The 27525-nt window shown below is 40.6% G+C and overlaps 1 protein-coding gene across 1 annotated transcript in view; it reads right to left on the reverse strand.

Moving 5' to 3' along the window:
* Positions 1-217: 217 nt before the first annotated feature.
* The window catches only part of LSAMP (limbic system associated membrane protein), a 567085-nt gene continuing 539777 nt past the window's right edge, over positions 218-27525 (reverse strand). Inside the window, exon 7 of the mRNA XM_010970836.3 lies at positions 218-481. Coding sequence (XP_010969138.1) covers positions 384-481 — 98 coding nt within the window. The 3' untranslated portion in view covers positions 218-383. The remainder of the gene's footprint in view (positions 482-27525) is intronic.

Raw genomic sequence — 27525 nt, forward strand, 5'->3', positions numbered from 1 at the left:
TTTTTTCTTTCCCCACGGATGAAAAAGGATGAAGGAAGGAGTAAGTGTGTGTGTAGGGGGTTCATATCCATCTGGTGCTTCTTATTTTTACAACGCTGGGATCTCCTTACCACGATGGCGTCTGTATACAGTGTACATTTGCTTAGATACACACATACCCTGGGAGAACTTTTCCCACCCTGAATTATACTCCAATTTTTATTGATGGACTGTGAAATCGTTTTAAATGCTGTTTTTTCTCCTTTGTTTTCTTATTTCCCCCTTCATTTACAAACACACAAAGTTGTGAAATAAACAGTCTCCCCCCATCTCGCTCTCTCTGTATCCTGTGTGACGCATTTTTGTGTGTGTGTGTTTTTAATTATTTTTAAATTTTTATTCTATTAACATTTGCTGAGAAGGCAGAGCAGAGATGCTGCCAGCAGCCACAGTGGTACGGCCAGACTGATGGATCCGTTGATTCCTCTCACCGACCCAGGTCCTGCAGTGCAAAAGAGAGAGAGAGAGAAAAGAGAATAGTTACATCCAGCCCACTCTGTGTTACAGCTGACAGTGCAGAGGGAAGACTGGGCCAGGTACCAGTATCTCAATGTCAGGGCACTTATGCACAGCCCAAGAAGGGCTCACGATCTTTTTGAAATCCTTCTCTTTGAGCTATAAGGATCTTAAGGGGTATCTTTGGTTGAAACACTTCCAAATACAAAATGCTTTCGCCGAAGATGGCCCTAAAGCTGGCTGTCACTGAGGTGTGTCATGATGTGGCAGCCTCCTCTTCATCCAGCCTTCTCCTGTGGTGGCTCCACACAGCGGGGCCATGCTGGCTCTGGTTAAAATTCCAAGCACTGGTGAGGGTCCTTCAGCAGCCAGACACGGGCTCCTCCAGCTGATTCATCACAGCATCTCCATTGATAAAACATGGAGCCAGTCTGTGACTCTCATTTCTCAGGGGGGAGTCAGTAGTTATTCATTTGTTAATGGAGAGAAGAATTGTTTCAAAGTAACATTTATGGCTGGGTGGCACCTTAGCTGCAAGGCAGAAAATAAGTCAACTCATTGCGGGGTCTCAAGAAGCAGCAGGGGGTCATCTGGTCCAAACTCTTCATTCGATGCTTTAAAAATAAAAATCAAAGACAATAACCACAAAAACAAAACAGCCAACCCAGTGAGGCAGGTCCCAACCAGAAGCAGGACTGAGACTTGGGCTTGGCCAGAGTTCATCCTGGAGGGGCCAGCTGTGGGTTTCCCACTACCTGGGTTTTCCCAGCGTGGGCACAATTTGTGGGATGTGGGTGTGGGAATGGAGAGGAAAGTGGAGAAGAGATTTGTGTGCCAACGGAAAGAGGAGAATTGAGGCAGAAGACGTAGGAGGGAAGAGCTTGTTTCCTATGCTTTGCTTGTTCTGTTGTCTCCTTTTGTATAGTTCTGTTTGTTTAGATCCATTACAAGAAGATATTAGTATTTTTCACAACAAAGACTTTTGGATTTAAGACTGTATGCTTAGACAATGACATTCAAGAAAGAAATTAGTGTGACAATAATTATGGGTCACTTTGAAGTTTTGAGGGCACATATGGAAATCAATGTATGTGTGAGTGTGTGTGTGTGCATGTGTGTGTGTTTAAACCTATGATGGTTTTCAAGTGCAGTGGAATCATCCTCTGGTATGTGAATGTTTCCAAAATTGTCTACCAACATACCAGGTCAGAGGTAAAATAACAGAGAAAATGCTGAATTCAAGAATGTTCTCCTAATCTCTGTTTCATATACATAATAAGAGGAACAGCCACAACCAAACACAACCAAGAAATAATTACACAGCACTTACTACAAGTACTGTTACAAATGCTTCACAGATAGAAGCACATGACCATGCTATGAGGCAGGTACTGAATGAACCCTGTTTCCTAGTGAGATGAGGGGGCACAGCAAGGTTAAGCCCGTCTCATGAGTGCACACAGCCAGTAAGCAGAGGGGCTGGGGCTCACCCCAGTGGCTGGTGCCGGGCCTTTGCCTGTCCGCACTGCATGAGGTGAGGCTACACCGGGAAGGGGTGCTGGTGAGTCTCCTGTCAAACATTCGGCAAATGAAATCTGGGTTTAAAACAGTAGCCAGGACAAACAAAATGACAGGAAGCCATCCATTATCTTTGAAAAAATGATTTTCAGCAGAAGATTTCTTTACTAGATTGTCTTGTTGAGAATATTAAAAAATATGACTTAATATAAAAATATGAATATATACAGAGTTTGAATAGCAGAGTTATGATATAAAATGAGCTTTATTATATGCAAAGCTAGGGAAACACAGAATAAGTAATTTAAATATTCAATCAATTCCTTAATTTTCTGAATGGCTGCAGAACCATATTAATACAAGGCACTGTAGCTGCCCTCAGGTTCATGCTTATCTAGAGGAATTAAGGTTCAGGAAGATCATGCATCCTGCATAAAGCACCTGATTAGTAATTATTGACCAGGCACCGGAATCCAGGTGTCCTGAGTCTTAGCTCAGTGTTCTTCCTAAGCCTTTTTGGCTTTTGGGGAACGTTAAGCTTTTAATGGCAACGTCCCCGGGCTTCCGGCCTGGCGGCAGCGTGTTTCCCTGTGGTCTTAGTTCCTCTAGACGCTTTAGATGTCATGAGCTCTTTGGCACGTTTGTTTGAATTGGTGTGTCCGTGACACTTCTGAAACAGAGAAAGACTGCACACACATTGAAGGGTTAAGCAAGACTGATTTTTGTTTCGCCCCAGGGATACTGTGAAGCAGAAGGTTTTCAGAAGGAGTCAGTTCTGCCTATTTCCTTAATCTCATTTTTAGTGCTGGGACAGGCCAGATTATCTTTCAGACATCTTGGAGTTGAGTGGTACCTGGCGGAATCTGAAAAGTCTAGTCTTATCATTTTATTTGAAGGGTAGTATTTGAAAAAACAAAAACTCCATCATTGAAAAATATGATCTATGCATATATGAACCTAGATATATATGTTCACATATAACGTTCTTGCTGATGTATGTACATACATATATGCAGATAAATATCTTTTATATGCATATTCATATTTACACATATGATATACATACGTTATAGGTCTTTTGATGTACACAATTGAGAATTAACTGTCACTTTCACATGCTAGTCTATGTTATATATATAGGGAATCCCAGTATGACTGTTAATAATCTTTCATTTTATTTTTAATAGAATTATTATTACATATTTGAAATGTATTTAGTGGATCTGTTAAAGCTATTTTCATCTCTATCAATTATTATTTATTAAGTGCTCTCATATAGCTCTTTGATGTGTGTATATGACTTGTTCTTTTCATAAATGGTTTTGGGAGTAAATAAATAGGCTTGAAAAAATACAAAGATAAATGGCTGATAGCTGGGGAATCAACACAAGTGTGTATGCAATTATATATATATATATATATATATATATATATATATATATATATATATATATATATATATATATGAGTGCAGAGGAGGCTACTTCGGTTAATGGCTAGTCCAGGGAAGAATAATCAGCAAAATCATTAATTATGGTTTAGTTCATAGTTATGAAACTTCTGCTTATTTGTGGAAATGCAAATGATAAATCTTATTTCCCACACCAGATGGCCACACTCAGCAAGTGCTTTATATACTGACAGATAGAATGAAAGCAAGAGTCTGCAAACATAAATCAGCCTTAAGAATCAATGGGCAAATAGATCCACAGTTCAAAAATTGCTACATGCTTTTCATATAACAGACAAAAGTCATATCCTGGATTTTAGCCACATCCTATATGTGGGTATGTGTGTTTATCTAGTAAAGGTTCAATAAGTGGTAACATTGTCATTATTATTATTAACTATAGAAGTCTGGATTACAGAAGGGCATGAAATACCCCTGAATCAAAGACATTGGTTTGCGAACGGGGTCAAGGCTTTTAATGTTTGACCTGAGGGTGCAAAATTTAGCCGCAGCAGGATTGGGAATCTTGAATTACCACACCAGGTCCAGGTTCTGAACCCCAGGACGGGATGACAGCTGAGACTCTGTATCCATGTGAACGCTGGACTGACTTTGCTCTGCCAATGCTTATAAAAGGGAATTTGCGATTAAGGGTAAGGTTGATAAAACATCCTGAAATTTCAAAATCTGAGAATTTGGGGGCACGTCTTTACACTTCAAATCTGATGCGGGACGCTAAGCCAATTGATTTGTCGTGAGTAAAATCTCCAAAAAAGGACAAGGTGATTTTTCAACACCTCCTTTAGAGAGCGTGTGCGGGGAGACACTTTGTGATTCAAATCTGGCCAACACATTTCTGTTGCTTCTCCTGAGTGTTTTGGGCTCTTTTCTGGGATTTGGGACTAGATTTATTCAAAATAATCACACCCTCAGTGACGCCTGGGCATTTCTTCCAGCCACTAAAAAAATCCAGCCCATTCGTAATTTTATTCCTGTACATAGTTCAGCCATACAAGAAAAGAAGAAAGGCCAGATGAGTTGAGTTTAAGTTTGAATTCTTCTTAGAGTTATTAAAGGTTGACCAAGTAACTAAAAATAAAACAAAATCATAAACAATATACAAAACAGTTGTCAAGCAAAGGAGAAAAAAATCTCCTAACTGTCTCTCAAGCTCTTATCTAGATGTGCAGACTGAGGCCCGAGTGCCGGGAGCCATGTTTCAAGGGGAAAAGACTGACTTTGGCGCCACCTGCTGTCCATTTTCCACCAGCACAGCTTCCTCTGGGTGAATCAACTGGGAGTAAGAGCCTATAATCTCCAGACTGGAGCCGACTGGAAAGGAGGATATATTGATGTTTTCTTTGAGTAATGTGTCTTAGAGTTAAATCTGGGTTCCTCCTACATAATCTTTATGCATTATCTCCCCCTTCTATAAAGTGAGTCTTGGGTAAGGCTAAAGTATTCTCACAGTAAAATTGGAATTATCACATGTTTTCCATCAAAACAGCATCCAATATTTTGAAATGCAAAATTCTGAGATTTTTAGGTCATTTCTTGGAATTCCTGTGGGCAACACTAGGAATGTTTCTCATTGGTCTTTGAAAAAAAAATCCTATAGCCTATTTTTCCTTACACACCAGAGCTGTGAGGTATCATGTTCTACAAACCCTAGCTACTTAAGATGCAAATATAATTGATAATCATGGCTTTGAAGGGAGAAGAAAGGTTGAAGAGGGCAGTAGTTTATACTTCTTCCTCCCAATAATTTTGTTCCTATGCATACATTTCTGGTTACCTCTTTCCAGCCGCCTTCTGTGAGGACTTGCTAGCGCTGATTGTGAACAAGGTACTGGCCCTTTCCTGGGAGTAACCAACAGAGTGTCCACAATCGCTGTGGCTGGTAGGGTCTACGTACCACAAGAACAGTTTTCACTACTGAGAATGACCTTGGTAGTCTCGTCCCATTTGAGACTCAGGGAAGAAGACATCTTCATATGAGACAATCACCAATCCAAGTGGGTGGCCACTAGGATTTAAGGAAAGTGGTGTCTGCCAGGCAGATTATTCTGTGACTCTGGTCTGGGGACAGACACGGTTAGGAACTTCTGTTGGACTTATAAGATGGCACCTCAGGTTGGGTAACTGCTTGAATCTTAGAGTCCATTTCGTGAAGCTTTGACCTGGTTGCACTGTCTTTGTAGGGGCAAGAATGTGAATTATGTGCCACGTGGCTGAGGGAGGTACGTGGGGGCAGTGGAGGGCACAAAAAGACAATTTCCAGCAGCCCGGGTGGAGTGTAGCAGGGTGAAGTGACAGGAAGACCTGGGGGGATGCTGAGGCAGGAGGGAATAGTAAATGTTCAAGTGCTTCATTTGAGGAGACCCTGCTCTGTTTCCTTCAGTAACGTATCTATCTGAATAGCCAACAAGGATGGCAAAGTGGACGCTGTGTTCCTTCTAAGAGCCCTGTCATCAGGCGGCAAACATTTCCAAAAGTCAGCTCTACAAGAATTAACCAAGAACACTTAAGATAAGAAAAGTGGGAGGCGACAGGTACCAGGATGGCCCTCGGTTGCAGTCCAGAGCACTTGCATAGGCTGTCCCTTGCATCATGTTTGTATGGCTGTCAGAGCAGCAGTGCCCTGGTAGAACAGAGCTCATAATCAATTTTTTAACCATCCTTAATATATTATTTCTTACTCTATTGTATCTCAATTTATGCATCTATATATGCACATATGTATAGTGCTTTGTTGTGTGTAGATGTTTGTGGGTGAGAGGAGCATGTGCACATGTTTTAAATCACTGAGTCCATGAGTCAGACATAGCTAAACATCACAATTATCTAGGAACTTTTTAAAAAAAAATGATATACCTTATTTAAATCACTACGAAACCTGTCACATCTCCCCCATTAACAATAAAAAATTCATATATACCTCAAAAAAAAAAAAAAGAAAAGGAAATTGGGAGGAGGGTATAACTTGCTCAGTTCTGGAGATTCAAGAATAACTGTCAAAAGCAATACAGGGGTCATGGGTTGGATCAGGGGCTTTTTGTGAATGAGAAAGTTCACAATTTGGGAAAAAGAGTGGCAATGTGTTATGGAAATTATTACCACAAATTATTGATATGAAATAAACTCAATGGTATTAGCCCTCGATATATTGCTGTGAAACCTTAATGTTAACATACATAACATAATCAGAAATAAGAATCATACCTTTTTGCTTGAAGTGCACGGTGGTGCCAATTTCTAAAAAGGAAACATTTAGCAAAACAAAACCAGGTAAAAAATCCTTTATCAGTTGAGAACAAGCACAAAGGTAGCCCGGTACTCTCCACGGAAAGGAGCATGAGCAGAAAGGCGGCAAGGACGCTCTAAGAGGAACACGTATCAGTAGAGGTTGAAAGAAAGGCACATGGAAGGAGGTTGTTTTGTTGGAACAAATGTTGTGCAGTTGGAGGTGGCAAAAAAACAATGTGCAAATACCAATACTTGATGTGACTTGTTATGTGTGCAGACAGATTCAAGAACTCCGAGTACGACATGTAAAAGTACTCCTGACTGCAATTTAATGTAAAGATAGGATGTCTGGCCCCCACCAACCCCATTCTCCCAACTGTCCCTGTTTGCTCTACTCAAGCCAATTGGCTCTCTTTCTTTTCCTTTCTTCCTTTTCTTCTAACCTACAGTCCAACTTGAAAGCCTTTGCACTCACTGTTTCACCTGCTGGGAATGTGCCTCCCCCAGATCTCTGCACCGCCTACTCGGTCTATGTCACTCAGATTTCTGCTGAAATGTCAACTCAGGAAGGATTTCTCCGATCACCTTATCAAAAATGGTCTCCCCTGTTACTTTCTATTCTTTCCCCCTGATATTAATATTAATAGCATTGACCACTACTTAGCATCATGTTATACACATACTTACTTGCTTGTTCAGCGTTTCTCTCCATCATTAGAACATACTCGCCATGAGGGCACAACAGTTCATGTTTTGTCAACTCTTGCATCCCTGGTGCCTAGATTAGAGCCTGGTATGCAGTATGTATTCAATAAATAATTGTTTATGGGTAAAAAAATCTCAGGGTTGGAAGAGCTTCCATAGGTCAATAGCTAGACTCTCTTTCAAGTGTCCTTATTAATTAAACCACAGTGCTCTCAGATCTTTAGGAGTAAGTATGGAAAATTTCCAGAGGATACTTTGAATCTCAGAGCCAACTGAATGATTCATCTGCTACAGGAGCCCAAAGCATGGCTGTCGGAAATGGGTTTTCTTCTCTTGGAAGATCAGGATGTAGCCTTGCATCCCTGAATAACATGTTTGCACTTAGGAAGTAGAGTGACCTCTGAAGCCAGAGAGAGCCTTCTGATCCAGACATCCAGTCATCTCACTGTCCTGCTTGAAACTTGCTTATGCTTTCTTGCGGCTTCCGGGATAAAGAGCAGCATGCGGCTCGGCATCCGTGGCTCTGCCCTTTCACCTCCCCCCCCCCCCCCCAGTGCTGATCATCGCTGCATTCCAGCCAGCAATCCTACCTGGCGCTCCACGCTGCCACTCTTCTCTGTCGGGAGGCCTGTGGCCTAGTGACATCTCTACTAGGGATCCCACTCGTCCTTCGACATTCGTTATAAATTCCACAGAGAAGCCTTCCTTAGTCTCCCTGGTACAGTTAAGTCCCTTTAATATAAACCCTGTCCTCCTTCGTAACACTCATCTCCATTTTAATTTCAAATGCGTTTATCTGAGGTTTTGATTAATGCTTATCTTCACTCCTGGCCTGTGAGTTCCATGGAAGCAGGGGCTGTGTCTGTTACTGTTCCCTTTGTAGCACAGCCAATGCATGAAGGCACCTGAGCACATCACGGGCTAAAAGCGAGGATCCAGAATCACTGAAGTAATGAGAAAAAATAAAGATATGCCAAGCATTCACCTAACAGAGGATCTGAGACTCTGTTAAGACAACAGAGGATCTGAGTAGCTAAACTTTATTCTGATTCAGCCAAAGGGGTCAGATCTTCAGTATCAAGTCTGCAAAGTTTCTGAGGTTCAGTGCGATTTACTAATCCCCTTCCTCAGAGATTTTCCATTTGCCCATCCAAAGGAGATCACAAGGAGAAACTCTCAAACAGCATGTTTTCTAGCATTCTTAAGATGATTATAAGAAAGGCACAACTATCCTAGTGTCTGAAGTCTTGAAAATGTTTGTCTACAATTCAGCATTAGCAAAACTAGTGTCAGCCAGGCTGTTCACAGTGCAAGCTGTGTCTAGGTGTAGGGACAATTCCCCTAAACTAGTCAGATGTGGGGAGGGCGGGGTGGGGAGCCACTGTGAATGTTCTTTTACACCATGATTGCTGGTGGTCCTCCAGATGCACTTCTGAAGATGCTCAAAGTCACTGGCACCTGCCCATCTGCCCGTGAAGAGCTAGTCCATTACGGACAGAAACTTGGAGCAAGAATTCTGCTCCTCTCCTAGCAGAAGCCAGCAACTGATTTCAAGCTCACCTGGGAAGTGAAGCCAGATTCTACCAAGATATAAAACGCCAGTCTCCACTTCTTGACCACACTGATCGTCGGATCACAAACATTTCAATTGTGTATAAAATACACAGGCATCTATTTTCCTTCATAATACTTGTTCTCACAACTTTTCTTTGAAATCAATATATTTCCTTAAAAATTCTTTAAAAAGGCACTGTAGATAATGTGCTCATTATAATCTAAGGAAACTGAGGCCCAGAGAGGCTAATCAATTTCCCTGAGGTCACACAGAAAGCGAGAGGCAGAGCTGAGACTGAAATTCAGGGCCCCCAGCTCTCCAGCCAGAGCTCTGTCCATGATTCCCATTACCCCTCTGGAATTTTTAAGAAAGCAAGGCTGTGTGAGTACAGCCTGTATAACTCTAGGGTCATCACTGAGACATTGAAATTATTCAATATCGACTGGGGAAAGTTTGGTTCTGCTCTTGTGCAAAGTGCAACTTTCCCTTCTTTCTTTGGTTGATCACTCTTTAGAATTTACAAGGACCTCTCAGTCACAGAGTGATGCTCTTCACCCAAAAGGGCTTAGATTCCCAAGGGGACCATCTCCATGTAAAGAACACGTAGTTTCTGCTGCTTCATTCCTGGTCTCATGGAATAATTCCAAGCAATTGTTCAGGAACCTGGGCAAGCAGGAAAACCAATAATAGCTCTGCTTAAGCTAGAAGGTATCACTTAACTTCTCTTTGCCTCAGCTTCATCAACCATAAAATAATCTCAATTAAATGCTTCTTATAAATTTATTCTATCAATTAGATAAATCATCATACTACTCATCATATGTATAATATACATCATACTATATTGTCAGGTTTATGGTAACATCCCTTCTAGAGAGGACTGTCAATGAAAGTTTAGTGGAAAAAGGGAAAAATAGATCTTAAAAGTAAGCCATGATGGTATCAAAGAATAAAATTAAAAGCAGTATGGATGAATGAAACAGGATGCTAGCACACTGAAGTGACAGGGAAGCAGACTGACTAGGCAGCATTTTGGTCAGAACAAAACTAGCAGTGGGTCCACCCGTCGCTGGCACAAGCCTGGGTAAGAGTCTGTATGCTCTGAACGGGTATCTTAGGGAACAGACACTCCCCTGCTAATCAATCAGACTTCATTAAAAGAAGAATTTAAAAACATTGCTCAAATGTTACACTCTATGAAGAAAATCTCATAAAAAGTCAGATAAAAATACACATTTGTTTAAAGTATCTTTAAAAAACAAACTAGCTTACCAGGTAAATTTTAGGAAGTCTTCCCTAATGTAATAAATGAACTGGTTTGTGAAACACTAATGATCTTAAGACTTGGAATTCCATTTGTATTTAGGAAAAGAGAATGGAGTGCTTATTTTGTACTGTTACTTCCTACCCACCCTCTTCTGTTGGAACATTCTCTTTTGAGGAGAAAACCTTAATTTTTCCCCTGAGCCTGGCTCTTTGAAAACTTGGTTGTGTGCTGCCATCCTGTGGTCATACTAAGACATGTTCCTAGGTGCCATCGAAAGTAATCACCTTTGTCCACTAGGTGGCAACAGTGAAAAAAATTTTTTTTCAATCAGAGCAGGCATGAAATGTTACTTTTCAAAAACGTGTCTTTTCTACTATAGACAAGAAAGACATATTTTGGTCCTTAACAACTAAAAATTGTTCTCTCTTTTCCAACGTGAAGGTGATCTCAAGTTCTTGGGTAAAATTGCCTTGCCAGGTATATCATTTCTGTAGGGATTCCCTGGACATACTTGTTAGACTATACCTGAAGTCTACCATTTTTATGTTTCTTGGGAAAGCTTCTCTCCACACATTGATCTTGTTTTAGCAAATACACCTAACAAGTGAGCCAGTGCCAGCCTAAATAATAAAGCAGAAAGATAAATCTACTACAGCAATACAGTAAACAGAATTTGGGAGAGGTCTAGTACAGAGAAAGTTCTAGAATTCTGTGGAAGCATCTTGTCATATGTTTAGATCTTAGCTCCTGATGAGGGGGTACAAGGAAGCAATGGGGAAAATAATTTAATACTAGAATAGGCAAGACCTTTGACAACTTTGTTTATGCTAATCTGCCTTTGACTTTCAGATTCTTTGCACCCAAAAAATGTGCAGCATCAAAAATTGCCAATTCAGCCTTTCCTCTTGGCATAGACAATGTCTTCCTTGTCCACTATTGTAGCCTCAGCTATTTCTCTAGCACAGAGTACGTGCTTAATAGATCTGCTGAATAAGTGTTTGAGTCCATAAATGAATGAGTGAATGAGTGAGAGAATCAATCAATCAATCCCTTGAGAGCTGCCTTTGCTGAGATTCTGGGCAGGGGACAGTGTTATTCTTTTGAAATCACCATGCCTTAATGCAAAGGCAAAATCATTGTTGGGAATTCACAGCCATTCGAAAGGCCAAGAGGTCCTTTCATTAGCCCCCAGATCCCTGGCAGGTAGAACATTTTCTGGAGGGTTGAGCTTTATTTAAGAATCTCCTCATGACTCAGGATATTTAAACCTTAAAAATCCAAGCTTTTTGTTGTTGTTGTTGTTCAAAGGCCAGAAGATTTATTCTCACCTCTCATCTCCCATTATGTGGTATGATTAGGCTTATCTGTCTCCAGAATTAAAGTGAGTGGTGTGAAGCTGAGAGATGCTTCATTGGAAACCCTCAGACTTACAGTTCGGTGACTCCCTTAGCACCTGAGGAAATTTCCGCATCTACGTTTATGAGCAGTTTGGGCATTTTGCCTTTTGTGGACTCTATCTGGGAGAGAAGATGAGGGCACAACAAATCCCTGAGGAGGAAAACTGATTTTCAGTCCTTTGACTCCTAACAGTTTACCTCCACTCCTCTGCTTATAAGCATTCATTCCAATCCAGAGGTAGGCCAGGTAGATTCTGGGGTTTCCACGAATGTTCTAACTCCAGTGTGTTTACGTGAACATAAACAGCTCACTTTAACCTGCCGCAGCCATGGGAACAAGGAAACATTCTCTGTTGTGTACAGAACAAGTGTTTCTATGAGGCCAGTCTTCTGAGGGGCCACAGGGTTTGAAAATGACACATTAGTTTGAGGACTTAACATAACTAATTGCATTTTTTTTCAGGGCCAGAATTAATAGGAGTGTATGTTCAGGGGAGAAGGAGGGTCCACATTCAATAGGGATTTTATCCTCTAGTTGCCAGGAAAGGCGAGAGAGGGACAGAGTTAAAACCATTAAGAAATTTAATAAAGGAAATGAATGAGAACATTCGACTTGCAGCTTCGTCCTCCCTCACGGATGCTGAGGACCTGAAGCGTGACGTCTGTAAGTGTCCTCCATGGGAGTTTATGGTTTTTTGTGCTCCTTTGTGTGTGTGTGTTGTTTTGTGATTTTTTTTGGCCACAGTTTGGAAAAATAAAACCTTTATTATTATAGTGGCTTGAAGGGGGGCATTTTTATTAATTCAGTTTTCAAAGCCACACTTTGAAATTGTTCATTTCTTTTTCAAAGGTTTCTCCTCCCTCCTTGGAGGCTTTAGGGATTAGCAGCTTGTCCTTGTAAGCATTATTATTATTTTTCCTTTTGACGTAGAAAAAAAAGCTACGCATACGATTTCTCTTTGGATTGTTAGAGTTTTTTTTTTTTTTCCTTCCAGGAATAGGATTTTAATCTTAATAATACATTATAGCTACAAAATTACTGTTCCACCTTCATACTAAATGTAACTGGAGACTACTAACTGTTCCAATATAGGATTACCTCAGAATTTCTTATGCAAAGGAAAATGAATAGAAAACAAAACAAAAAAAAAATCATTTGAAAAACTCATTTGGATTGTTAGAGTTTTAAATTTTCTCCCATGTACTATATTCATGTTGTATAAACCCTAATGCCTCAGATATCTAGAGTAATGTTCTCTGAGAATCCCAGTAGTCATTCTGGGTCTAGTTTAGGAGCAAAAGCCAAAATACAGAAGTCGGTCTAATCCTCAACCTTAAGGTTATTCCTGTTTTCTTAGTTCATAGGTGGATCATTACCCTGATGAGTAGGACAATACATCAAACTGGCTGGGAAAAGAAAAAGCCTTGGCAGGTCATCAGTGTTTGAGAAAGGAAGTTGGGCTCCCCCTTAGCTGGATGTGGGTCAAAAAGGAATCTTACACTTTAACTTTACTTTCAGATTCTCCTAGGGGCTTTTCCTGGTATAGTTGATCATGACCAGGAACGGACTTCAGGTATTCGATGCTGCTTTGGAGTGAGTCAGAGACATGCATGACTTCCCAAGCTTTTTGCCACCCTGGACAGATGGTGATAACTCCTTGCTGAATGAATGAATAAATCCAAACCAAAACTAATGCTGACATACCTTCTCATTATGTGATAAAATAATTGAGACTCACTCCTTATTCTCGTCAATTAATGAACTAACCCTCTTTATAAGCATTCAGTCCAGTCCACAGGCAGGAAATGTAGAGTCTGGGGATTTATATTGTTTGCACGAATGTTCTAATTCCAGGGTCTTTACATAAGCTATGCTTTATACTAAAGAGAATCAGAGAAAATACTTTTTAAAATAAAAGGTCATTTCATTAAAAAAGGACAAATTTGTAAAAGGGAAAATATTAATACATCAATCTACAGAGAGAACGTAAGAGGTCCCCCATCTGAAAGGGGGGAGTCTTACTGGGAATCCTGGAGGGGACACACAGGAGATCTCCTGTGAAGTGAGTCAGGTTTGACTCAGGAGCTGGGAGAGCGGAGTGTTTGCTTGTCCCTGTGGAGAGAGCACTGGCTTGGGGCAGGAGCTGCTCCTGGACCTGCATCTTCTGTGACCTTGAGCAAGTCAGGCCCAGCTTGAGAGAGGGCAGAACATGTAGAACGGGTTAGGTGTTCTAGCCTGAGTATTTCATAGTACACTGACAGCTCAAACTTTCAGACCAAACATTTGTTTATATCATATGAATGGTGTTATCTCTGAGGAGAGAGATTATATATAATCTTTATTTCTTCTTTACAGTTTCATATATTTTCAAATTCTTCCATAATAAGAATGCATAACATTTATTGTCAGAATGGAAAACTATTTATAAAAACAAATCAATGCATTTTTTTAAAAAACTCTATAAATCTGGGGAAAAGAAAATAATCGTTTTCTGATTAGTTAGCTTTGGGTTGACATGATTACAGGGGGACTGAACCCCCCCCCCCCCTTTTAGTCGGCTGGTGTCAAATAGTAAAACTAAAGAGAAGGTAAGCTAGGTGAGGCAGAATTTCTATAAGGAACAGTCTTAACAGCACGACATGGCAATGCAATAAAAATGTATTATATGGGTTTATGAGGTCCTTCTGGCTGCAGGCATGAAGCGATAGCCCTGAGAAGCAAGTACAGATGCACGAACTGACTTTAAGTGCTGCTCGGCAGAGATGTGGGTTGTTACAGAAGTGCACACTCACTACGCACCTCCGATGTAAAGAGAAGGCGTCCTTAATCTCCTACAGTAAGTCAGTCTCCTCAAATCCTGCAGGTGTCTTATTTAGCCTTAGAGGTTTAATTTTTAATAATCAGTGAATTAAAATGTTAGAATGCCCAAGGGGCTAAGTTTAATAAAGGAGTTTCCCTGGGCCACTCCACCTAGAAATATGGGTAAGGTAAGTGTGTTTGAATCAGCTGTCAGTCAGGTATTAGGGTCAGTCATGCATTTTCTGTCTTAAAGAAGAAACAAGTGCTTTTGCCCTTGTGCCTAGAACGTGTCTCCACTGCACCTCTGGGTAAAACCCTGGCCTCTGCCCCTTGCTGGAATTCAAGAACAGTCATCTGATTGAATAAAGAGCTACCTCCCAGACCCAAGTCTACTTATTCTTGGGTCAAAGTAGATTACATTTTGTGTTTAAAAACGTACGTTTTATGAATATTTTGAAGCCTGTTGTGCCTTCATGTATTTGACTTGCTAAAAAGGATTTTAAAAGTGCAGGTTTGGGTAGGTCTCTAGTGGTTTTCATCCTTTCTGGTTTTCTTCCTCTCTTTCTATTTCCTAGCCCTAAACTGTGACTTGCAGATCCGTTTTAGAATACATTTTAGATTTAAATTCTAAGGGATTCCAGACCGTCTTTAATCTGCATAATGTGTGTTTTCATTTTGTATGTTTCCGAATCAAAAACATTCAAATACCATGAAGCAAGGTAAGTAGCCTGCGGAATTTGAATGCAGAGATAACAAGTACATTTGCGAGAGATTTCCTGGGGTTTTAAGGCTCTTGGAAATAAGAAGATAAGGGATTTAAAAGTGGTGGTAGGCTCCGAGTTACCCTTGGACCTACGTCTAGGGCAGTAACCACCACAGCGCAGAACTTGGTGAAGGCGGTTCTGCTTTGGACCCTTCGCTGGGACTTTATTACCCAGAGCGCCAGGGGGCCTCAGGGATTTGTCTACAATTCTTGCTGTGCCACTGACTCCAACATGGCATCATCACCAGGCTCTGGAGCAGCTCCTGGAGGACACTGGAGAGTCCGTACAACCTGACCGTGCCTACATCTAAAATAAAAACCCACTCGCAAACCTCCTTGTGGAGAGGCTGAAAGCTTTCTCCTGCTGTTCTGCTAGGTGACAGGCTCTCTGCATCCTCCAGAAGGCCCAGGCGGCTGGATAATGCCGCCCAGCACGCACTAGACGCCGTCCGCACAGCTCTGCGCGGTTACCCCGGCAGGCGCTCTCCTTGTCCTACACGTTTTACAGGAATAGAAATGCTCATCTTCTCTCTTTTAACTCCACTGGTTTTTCTTTTCTTTTCTTTTTTAAACAGATCAGATGCACATAAGGAAAAGTCAGAAACTATTAGGGCAAAAGGTGATTTTTTTTTCCCAGATTTTGAAAATTAATCAGGCAATATTGTTCCATCTGGTTGTAGGCCTCTGCATTTCTGGAATGTTCTGCCTACCTCTCTCTCTTCTCTCCTTTCTGATTTAGTTTTAAATTTCACTTTCACCTGGAAGCCTCCTCTGATCAGTCCAGGACCTAAGGTGCCCTGTTCTGTGCGCTCCAAACCCCACACAGGTGTCCTCAACTTCACCGTTTCTCGGGATTGCTTACTTCACCGGCCACTGCCCCGTCTGGTCTGTCAGCCCTGTTCGCGCACAGGCCCTGTCTGGCTTGTTCTCCACAGCCCTCCCCGAGACCCAGCTCAGAGCTTGGCACGTGGAAAGTACTAGCATGGTATTTTTTTTTTTTTTTGGAGTGAATGAATAGTGTAATTAAAAATATTGTGCATTGTCAAATAAACTTAATCTAGGCCAGAAACTAGTTGGCACTGCCCATCGAGAATGAAGTTTCTTTCTTGTATTTCTAGTGGTTAGAAATCAGAGGAAAAGAAAACATGAACTTTAAAAGAAATGTTACAAAGCAAAAGCAAGTGGAGAGTACATCTAACGCAGAACAGTAAGAGGAGCTATTCACTTAATGACGATGGGAGGGCTGATCCTTAGGGAAGACCAACCTCCAACGGGTGAGAGCATGCCATCTTGTCCAGCACTGCGACACTAAGCAAGCAGCTTTCAACGATGAACTTACCTGTGTTCTGGAACTCCAGGGAAAAAGGCAGAACAAACCTCCTAAATTACTCTCTAACTTGTGACTCAACAAAGAGAAGTACAAGCGACTGTCCCTCCCTCCCTCCCTCCCTCCCTCCCTTCCTTCCTTCCTTCCTTCTCTCTCTCTCTCTCTTTCTTTCTTTTTTCTTTCTCTTTCTTCCTGCCTTCCTTCCTTTCTTCCTTCCCTTTTCTTCTCTTTTCTTTCTCCCCCTCCTTTATCTTTCTTTTTCTCTCTTTCTCTCTCTCTCTCTCTCTTTTTTTCCTTAGCTGTTTCTGCCCTCCAAACATCCACACATATAATCAGAATGGCCAAGCAACTTTCCAACAGAGAACATGGCTGGGAATGCCTGGTGATGTGTGGGCTGGAGGATGGGATGGTACTCAGGATGGCCGCTCAGCCAAGGCACAGCCATCTCTTACTGCTTTTTTTTTTAAATCACAGGATGTTACTCAGACAATGTCCTCAATGTCCTCTTAGCAGTTTTTAAAAATCCTACTGCAAATGCAAGGTTTAGAAGGTGAGTGGTGAAGTAAGCATCTCCCATGTGAGTATGGCACAGATAAAGCAGAATGGACTGATAGCTGTGATTTATAATAAAGACACTCTGTTAGTGGTCATGTCTAGGTACACATGTGTTACAGAGACGTGGGAAGTGTTTTCTTTCACGACCAGCATTGTGATAAGTAAAACAGTGCACTAAACTATGATGGTGCTCAGCCCCCCAGGGTCCAATTAGGAGTCATGATCCAATTGCAAGGTCTCTCTCCCCACTAACTTGCAGTGGATATAAGCTGACAGTTCTTAGTGGAGTCCTAGTGAGTGGTCTGCCTACCCCCGTCCCATATCTGTGTACAAGTGAACACCTTATACAGGAATTCCAAGCCCACTGTGACAAGCTGTGCTCTTACTTGGCAGGGGAGTTTCTTCACAGCAGTAGACAAGGGGAGATGTGAGGTGGGACCACTTAAGCTGATTTTTCCTCCCTAAGGAAGTGCTTGTTTAGTACAAATGACTTGTGATGATGAAAGACCATTATGGGGACAGAGTGACTGTACAAGGGAAGTTGTTACTAACGTTAATTTGTATCTTGCCTCTTCAGAAGCAGATGTTTCCTCTAGATAGATGGGATAATGGCTGTGTGGTGCATGCATGGCTAGTGTTTAGAAGTGAATGGTAATACTATCAAAACCTTTTCTTTAGTATATATGTATATGTATAACTGAATCACTTTGCCGTACACCTAAAACTAACATTGTAAGTCAACTATGCTTCAGTAAAAAATTAAAAAAAATTTTTTTCTTTGGTTTTATTCGAAAGATGTCAAGGATAAACTGTAAACATAATGCAAGGTGAATATGGTAGAAAAGTTAGAGAAAGAGAAAATCAAGAAATTCAGATAACAAGAAAAAAATTTCAGGTGAAAAGGAAAGAGAGAGCCTACGGACAGGCTAAAATGAAAGATCATATTTTTGCAGGGCTATAGTAGGAAATTTGTCAGGGGCTGAGACTGCAGTACGATTTAATTCTTGGAAGAAAACGTATTCTTTCTTTTTGACTTTTAAGTAGGGCCACTTCCTTTAAGAACTCTTGGTCAGTGTAAAGTCTCTGAACCTGGAGCAAAGGTCCCAGAGAAAGCACCTCCTTCCTGGCTACACCCCGTAATGTGCCCTACAGCAGATCTGTACCCTCCTGCTAAACGCCACCCTGATGCAGATACCAAGGCGAGCCCTGCTGGGGGTGTGCTGTGAAGGCCAGGGGGACCCGCATCAGCATTTTCTGTCCGTTCAGGATCCTGGTCTTCTCACCCTTTGGGGCCACCTGCCAACATCTTCTGCCGCAAATCTCACTGAGCTCTTCTTAGGGAGCTTTATTCCTTTTAATTAAAAAGACAAGACTGTCAATTACTTAAACTTAATCCCCAAATGTAATTGTTACTTTGAAAGATATTTTTTCCCCAGAAAGCTCATAGAACAGAAATATTTCCATCAAATTAAAATTTAGTGGGAGCTTGGATTTAAAAAAAAAAAATCATCTTCAGATCCCTGCTGGCTCCAGAAATCTAAATAGCACAGCAAGGCATACGTACGGGGGATCACCAGGAAAGGCTGACTGGTGCAGGCAGACCCAGACTAGGAAAATAGGAAAAGGCATTAAAAACAGTCCCAGGACTAAAGATTCCCTTACCTTTAAATTGATGCTGTAGGGTTTTTAGCCGTTTAGCTTGAAGCTAAATGTAAATTCTGAGAGAGGTAACACTTCCAAGCCTCTGTTGGACATTTGAATAATCGTGTGAATAAATTTCAGATTTATTCTTGATAGAACATTTTAACAGGGAGGGCAAAAGAACTGTTTAGGAAACAGAGCAGAAGGAAGAATGAAAAGGTGAGAAAAGTAACACACAGAAGTAGAGTCAGTGGACAGAAGTGCTTGGTACAACTGGGTCTAATTCAGTGGTTTGGACCACCTATTACGGTGGAGTCTAAATCATTGGACTAGCAGGTGAAGTACTGGTTCTGGGTGAGGTATTGACTGACTACCTGACTTGGGATAAATCGGGAGGAAGTCTGATTCTTATTGCCATTAAAGGAGTTGGGAGATGGTTATCAGGTATTAATGTCAGCTCTCAATTATCTTCATGTGGATTAATCAGGGCCCATGATTTTGGTGTAACTTTGTGCTGACAGGACTGCCTAGCTTCTATCAACAAAAACAAGTCCCTGGTTTCTGCTGGCTAGTGGGGAAGGAGCAATGTACTTAAACACTGAAGCCTTCCCTAGGACATGCTTTACATCTTTGAGCAGGAAAAAGGGGAGGTTCTTGAGGTTGATACTTATGGGTTAGTGTGACAGGTGGTAATGTGCATATGGGCATCCACTGCAAGCGTGTGAGTGTGTGAGTGTGCGCCCCACAGTAGGGAATGGGGCTGCCTGCAGTGCCCCTTAAGTGTAATACTATGATGGTGCTAAAAAACAAGGGAAAGTCTTCTGCATTTGGCCTTGGCATACTTCTGTATTTACACTTGTTAGCAGTCTGGGCATTTCAGACATTCCTAGAATCCCAAATATGTCAAACTATGATGAAGCCACACCAAACTTTTAGCTAACTAATATCCAGGCAACGTGATACAAGTACACCTTTAAATATAAGCACCTTGGAAAATTAAGACATCTGTGTATCTGAATATGATTGTTTTGAACTCAGCAGGTTTTCTTTCTAGGAACTTGAAGCTCTCTTTTATATATTATTTAAAACACCACTTTGAGCTTGCAGGCATGAAAAATGTAATTTCTTTCCCATTTCACAGTTGGAAAAACTGAATTAAAGAGAAGAATTTTAGTAATTATCCATGATTAATAGAGGTGTGTATGTAAATCAGCCTGAATAAGTGTGTGAAATTAGATGTGCTGATGCCAGATAGCTCGGCTTGTGTTTCTGAAAGATGAGTGCTTTCATATAAATCTCTGTATGAGCTGGGCATACATGTCCACGTGTTGAGCACACGTGGAAGTGGACTTTGTAAAAGTGTATGGACATTAAGGTAACTGAATATTATATATTATAAACATAGGTACATAAAATACATAAAATAAATTAGATAAGTATTTAAAATTCATTAGACAAATATATCTAATATGTATCTAATGAGCATCAATGCATACATAATGGTTATTTATAATGTACCATAGAGTTATGTCTGTGCCTGGGTGCACACAAGGAATAGACTGGAATCTGAGTGTACTGTGATGGTGGAGAGTGTGGGAGAAGGTGCATGTTAGTTTCTTAGGGTTCTGGAGATTAATTGGATTTATACGTGCGATACTTGGTTCATGAGATGCCCACTCTTTATGTTAGCTGCTATTATTATTACCATTATTATTATTACTATTAATAATATTACAATCATTAGTAGGTAAGATGAAACTGCTGTCATGATAAGGAGCTGAAAACAAGCATTTTCTCATTGATACCTGGGATAATAACCTACAGAAATAGATGAGGCTGAAAGGGTTGTCTGGTTATCTTCACAGAATGGGGTATTTTTAGGATTTTTCTCCCAGTTTTCCTCCCATCCCAGTGGAATCTGATTGGAGAACCCATTTCTGGGAGTGCCAGGTGAGGGCGGGTGCATCGCTTCCTCTGTCTGGCTGTTCTGATGCTGGCCCACCTACAGCAGCACCAATCTCCCTGCAGGGGGAAGCAAGCCAGGTGGACTGCAGATTTCTGCAAGCCTGGTTAGTTTGTGGGTTGGGTTTTAATTTTTTTCAAACTTTGATTTGTTTTCAGAGAGAGCTTTAGACAGCTGTATTAATCATGCAAACCCAGCCATGTGCAATGTGTTTTATCAATGGAGAAACAGGAACGGAATGGCAAGCAGCTGTGAACAAACCTAGTGCAGTGCCTGAACTTGGAAGATAATCTCAACATTTCCCAAACCCATTCGCCACATGGGGTTAGTGAATGGAAAGGCTGTTCACTGGGGATAAATAATCAGATGCGAGGCAAACAAGGGAGACAGATTCCAGGGCTGTTAACTTTTTTTTTTTTAAAGTGGCAGTAATCAGAGGATGGGCTGATTGTGGCCAGAAAGCCCCGAGCTCAAGGGAATTCTTCACTTGCAGGTGATAAACACACAACAATGGTGGTTTGTCCTTGTCCTTTTCTCTTCTTTCCCTTCATTTGAACTTCCTGAGGTGGGTGTTGTCACCTTATTCTGCACCTGCGGTCCTAAATGTGAGAGCATCTCTAGTGCACAAGTAAACTTATGGGGAGGAGACAGGCGCAGTGTTACCACTTCTTAGGATTCCAAGGCCTCAGGAAATGATTTGAGCTTAACAAAGTGAGAAAATTTCCCTCAGACATTTAGAGCTGGCTCTTCTGTCATTTTGACAATTCAGTGGATTTTCTGCAGTGATACAGTCAGGGGTAGTTATGCAAATATATGCAATTCAGGACTCATATCAGAATAAATAAACCTAAATTAAAATTAATGGGGAAAAAAACACCTATCAGAAACATAAAAAATGGAACACTATTTGTTTTATTTACTTATATATATGTATATCTTTTAAATTAGGCAGCAGGGAAGCATGGTGGTTTATTTTGTTTGGTTGGTTTGGTTTTGTTTTTGGCATAAAAGGAAAGGACATTTGAAAATTTCTGATTGGCCACAGACAATGTAAATTATCCTTTGGTGTAATTCCAGTATTATTATTATCACTGCAGAAAATCAAGCAATATGATGAAGGAAACCCAAGGGAAAAACATTTGATTTATTGAGCCTTGTTTTTGTTTAATCACAGCTTGAAGGGGTTTAGACGGCATTCCTGCTGCGATTCTGCTGTTTATCCCCAGTCAGCTTGATGAGCCGTAGAGTGGGGGTAGGAGGGGTGACCCGCCAATGAGAGATATTAACAGTGAAGCAGCTGAGATTAAACTTGCGTTTCTGTTAATGGAAAGTAGAAAAGTTCTCTCTTTCTCTCTTTTTTTATGATGGGAGGACAGAAGAGGAGCCTTGGGATTTTCAAAACACCTTAAGGAAATTAATTGGCTCAAAAATCCTTCAAGCCATTTGCATCAACCAACTGCCTATAGACACCTTAACACTTCAGGGTGGAATGGTAGGATTCTACATAGATGTTGACAATATATACTATTTAATTAAGTGAAAGTGTTTCATGCTTTAGTTATGACCACAGTGAAGCAGGCATTTTAGATGTTTTGGTACTCCAGGGGCACTATGAAAAAGGTTAAGGATTCCATATGTTGAAAGTTTTTTTTTTTCCATAAGAAACTGCATTTCACATGGGTTGCCAACTTGATTGGAAAGAAGAGGAGAAAAGAGTTTTGATTCTAGAAAGTTAAAGTCCTCGTGAGAAACAGGGAAGTTGAGAGGGCACTGTCTTTCTATAATAACCTCTCACACCAGCTACCCCCAAGTCTCCATGAACAGCTTTTCAATTTCTACTAGCAGAAGCCCTCAGTATTAGTAGTAAGAGAAACTATATTCTCTAAAACTATTGGCTCTAAGGAAGCTATCTACAGTCTATCTACAACACAAAACCAAACGAGGGTCATTCTCCAATCAACAATTCTGTTTGTGGAAAAATATCAAGTTCAACAAAACCCCACATGCTCTGTCCTGATCCAGACTGTTTTTCAATATCAAACAGCTGTCCTTTGTGAACAGTGTGTCTGGCTTCATTTTGTTCAGTGTCTTACATTTCATAAAGACTGATCAGATAAAATATTTGAGTTGTGGCTGCAGAACTGCTCTCACAAAGGACACCCTGAGTCACAGTGACACTCTACAAAGCTCATCTTGGATGGAGCACGACCTCTTTCAAAATGCTATCCACTGGGTACAAATGTGTATGTGTGTGTGTTTGTCACATCAAGATCTCTGCAAGATGTCAACATGATAAAATGGTGTCAATCTCTGCAGCAACACCAGAAGATAAATGTCTTAAAATAATTGTGGCATGTCAGGAATTCAAAATAGGATACTTTCCATGAACACTAAGTTTCATGTCAAGTCTGAAAAACAGGCACATTTTAACAGTCTTATTTTTAGTGGCGGGGATAAGTAACAGATTTCATCAATGTTTCAGGGAAGAATTTTATTCAACAGAGTTCTTCTAAAAATAGTTTGGGCCCTACTTAAAATTTGAAAATAACTTTTATTAAGCTGTCGAGTTCATCCTTGAAACCTTGCACTTCTTATTTCTAATATAATTAAAATAAGTTTGCATATACGTGAATGTATACATATGCAAAACATTGTATTATTGACACTCTGCATATCTACACCCCATTCTGGCCTAATTTTTAGTTTGGACAAGTGTTAATGAAACACGATCTGTCTCCAAACTTATAAAACAGCAGCTTTCTACCTTTAATTCTGAGCGCATTTCCCTTATAGTGTATACAATAATCTTGTTTAATTGGATTTATTTTTTTCCACACTAGGCCCCACATGGCCTACTTCCATTTTTTCTCAGGTCTTTGAGTGTCACTTGCAAATCACTTTTCTTGAACTTAATTTCATTGGTAGGGTTGGTTTTATATCAGATTTTTTTTGTATTGTTTTAATTTTATTTGCCAATTTGCCTTTAAATAGCCTTAAGCCAGAAAGTTGGGGCTGCAACTTGCATCTTAATGTGATGTAGGAGGCAAAATTTAATTTGAGTGTGTAGAAAGTTCTATGATAGGGAATACAGAATGACTACTTTGTTTTTTCATTTGTGTTTTCTAAAATAGTTATGTTGAAAAGGAAAAGCCCCCAAATAGACCAGGATTTTAAGAAAAAGTAATGTCCGCTGTGGTTTAGTTCAACCTTTGGTAGTAGATAAATTCATTTTTACAAGCAATACCAGTGACCTCAGATTTGGATTGTATAAGCCTACAAATGCATGGGTGGTCAGTTAGAGGAGTCATATTTTTATGAGCTACAGACTTTAACTGGCTGTGTTTCAAATATGTGAATTCATGGTTACCTGCAATAAATACTAACTGAACAAAAATTGCTTTCTGAGTTTAGCATTGTCTCCCCAATTACTGGGACCTGTTACCTGCCTCTCAACTAGGGTGAGGGCAATTGATTGACCTTTGGAGGAAGGTTTAAAGAAAAAAAAAATGATTCCTATTGTCCGTGAATTTTGTAAACGTGTTTCCCTTTGTGGGTTTTGCCCATTATAGGTGATGGAGAATGACCCAGCAACAGAGCTACAACGATAAAAATCATACTGACCTTGAATGGGGTGGGGGATTGTGGGTAAAACACGCTCTAAAGGGGAAAAAATAGTAAGCGTCACAGAGAATTTATAAAATAGATATAGATATAGATACACCTTATTCATGTTTAGCTACTCAGGCAATTATAAAACAGACGGATTCTCATGCCTATAGGATCACATCTCCCATAAAGCGTTTCTCTGTCCTTCCTGCCAGCAGTAAATTATCAGAGAGCTATTGGGAAAATTTTAAATCCAGAGCCTTTAAAAAAAATTAGCTAGAGTAGGGGTGACCCTACAAACAGGACCCTACCTTCTTCTGGAAAACCCACCAAAAGTATATATTTCTTGGAGGGGTGTGGGGTTGAGAGTGTTTAAATTAGTAGTGATCAACTTCAGTTCATGCGTCTCGGCCCTGGTTCTGGGCTCCTTCACTGATGACAGATGGACCTATGGCAGCTAAGGACTCTGTTCCTCTCTCTAAGCCCTGCAGCTCATATCAGCTTTAGCCAAGCATACTTCTCTACATTCCTCCCAGTAGCTTGGTTGAAGACCAATGGCAAATGAAAATCAACAAAAATCAAAACCACACCATAAAATGAAAAGCACAGGTGCATATTCCATTCTGATCTGCCTGCCGTCTCGTATCATAAGCTCAGAAGAGTAGATTTTGCCTGGAATTTGGGCACTCCGTGTACCTGGACAGGACGTTTCCTTGCAGAATGAGCTTTCTAGATGAAAGTTATGGCTTAAATGCCAAAGTTTCTTAAGTGCATTAAGATGGAGCTGGTCAATAGCACATTGAAAAATTGTATCTTAGTTACACAAGTGTCAAGGGAAAAAAAATGTTTTAAACCTCCACTGGTTATTTGGTATTAAGTTTCCACTTTGAAAATAGATAGTTAAAACTGCTCTCAGTATTTATATAGCAGTTGGAGACCACTGTCCTGTATTATACTCTATCCTATTTTATTTTTATTATTACTATTATTATTCAGACTGTTTCAGTGATTCAGCTTAGTATTTTCTCATCACACTGTTTGCAGCTGGGTAAATGCACTCTGTCCTCATTTAGACAAGACCATTTATATTGCTAAGCCATCTCACCCACCCTCCTCTCATTGCCTCTTCAACGGCTTCCCAGCTTATTATTACCGTCTTAGCCCCACCCTGTCATCATCATCTTAGCCCCATCACACCCCATTAGTTCCTCTCGTTCTCTTAATTCCATCCGATTGACTTATTCCTCCGATGCTTCCCCATCCCAGCTTTTTATCTTTATTCTTCCACCATCATTTCGCTGTATTTTATGTCAGGGTTTGCGGGCTCTGGTAAGAGTACAAAGTGAAGTAAATACCACTTAAAATAAAAAAAGATATTTCCAACTTTTGATATTCAAAGTAGGGGAGACCAGCAACTTTGGTGCTGTGTGCCCTGTCCTTTGGCTGCTAATATTCGAGGAGGTCAATATAGCTTAGCAACCGACTGGGAGGTTTTAGGAACAGAACGCTGAGGTTGACCCCTATACTATCTGCTGTGGCTCTTAGTAAGTCTTAATTCTGCGCTTTAGTTTCTTATCTGCTAAATGGGGTGGGGGTGTTACCGGCTGATTCTGCTGGGATACGGTGAAAAACATTAAAAAAAAAATGTTAAATTGGCATTAACGCATCACAAGAAACCTCTCTGAATTAAAAGCACCTAAATGACACAAGCTGGAGTTGAGGTTAGAGTGTGTCTATAGAGGTAATTTGTTAACTTAGATTTGGTTTTCCTTTATTTTCCAATGGGTATTGCAGGTGTTCAATGTTCTTTCTGGAAGTAGGCATATTCATCGCCTGCTTTTAAAACAAAAATGAGTCTTGCTGCCCATCTATTTCCTACTGTATCCGCAGAGAACCCTTATAAGGATTTGGAAGCCAGTCTTTCAAACTACACGTACATAGTGTTCACATAAGTGCTCAAACTGCTTTATTATGTGGCATCCAGAAGTAGCTGGTTAAGAGGCTTTGCCAAGTCTTAACTAGCATCATCAAGAGTTGTATGTTTAAGTTCTGGGTCCTAAAGATAATGACTTAAATTGGCTTCTGAAGAAGCGGGGAGGCCCTCATTTTAAGGGCTCTCTCCAGGGCTGGGTTGCTTAGGTAGTACTTGAGATTGAATCAACTATAGGTTTATAAGTTCATGATTTTTTAAACTTAAAAAGAAAATTTAAAAACCTCCTACACACTGATGTGGTGTGGCACAGAGCAGATTTCTTTGTATTTTTATTCACTGTACTCGGTAGCCTCAAAACACCTGACCAAGCCACACGTTTCTCTAAAGTAGAAGGTAACTGATCCATACGACTGTCCTTCTTTAACATGTTGACTATTCCCCTCTTAGGGTCAAAAGCTGAGCACCAGGCTGGAACATGTGCTCAAAATCTCAGTGTGCTACAGATAAGCCAACGGTCCGACTAATGGAGTGGACCCAGGCTGATGAGGGGGATGGAAATGGAAGTGGGAGGTGGCAGGAGTGGAGCTCGGGGGTGGGAAGGGAGATAACAATGTCTAGTCAGCGAAAAGACCTCACTGTGGGAGAAAAGGAGAAAGAAGTTTGCCTCTAAACTACAAAATTTACCTCTAACATTTTCCCCACATGTACAAGTCTAGACAATGTGTTAGTCTAGAGCCTGGAGCCTGAAAGGAGATTACCTGAATTAAAATCCCAGCAGCATTACTTAGTTGCACTAGTTACTTAACCTCTTTGTATAACAGAGGAATATGAATACTTAGTGAGGTTGTCCTGATGATTAAACGGGGTCATGTATGTTGTGTCCAGCACATGCGCAGAGCACCTTGTACATACTCACTTGACAAGAAGTAATGACACTGAAATCACCTCCCTTCTTCTTCCTCCCTAACTGTTGCTTTAAAAATAACTCAATGTAAGCAACAAAACAAGATAGGTTTCCTTTGTGGGTGCCTTGCAGTCATCAGTGTGGATACAAGGAATTTGTTATGTTATGACAATGGAACTTCTCTTGGCATCACCAAAATCCAAGTCTTCACCCATGGGATGTATATTCCCACATCTGACAGAAACTAAGGAGCTGAATCCTTGCCCATACACATTGTACCATCGGATTAATGCGTTCAAGAAAAATAATGTAATGTACATTTTGCCTGGGATGAAGAAAAAGATTTAAAAGGCATTACTTGGATATATGGACTAAAGGACTATGGATCCATAACAAACAG

Source organism: Camelus bactrianus, chromosome 1 (assembly GCF_048773025.1).
Source record: "Camelus bactrianus isolate YW-2024 breed Bactrian camel chromosome 1, ASM4877302v1, whole genome shotgun sequence".
Classification (NCBI taxonomy): domain Eukaryota; kingdom Metazoa; phylum Chordata; class Mammalia; order Artiodactyla; family Camelidae; genus Camelus; species Camelus bactrianus.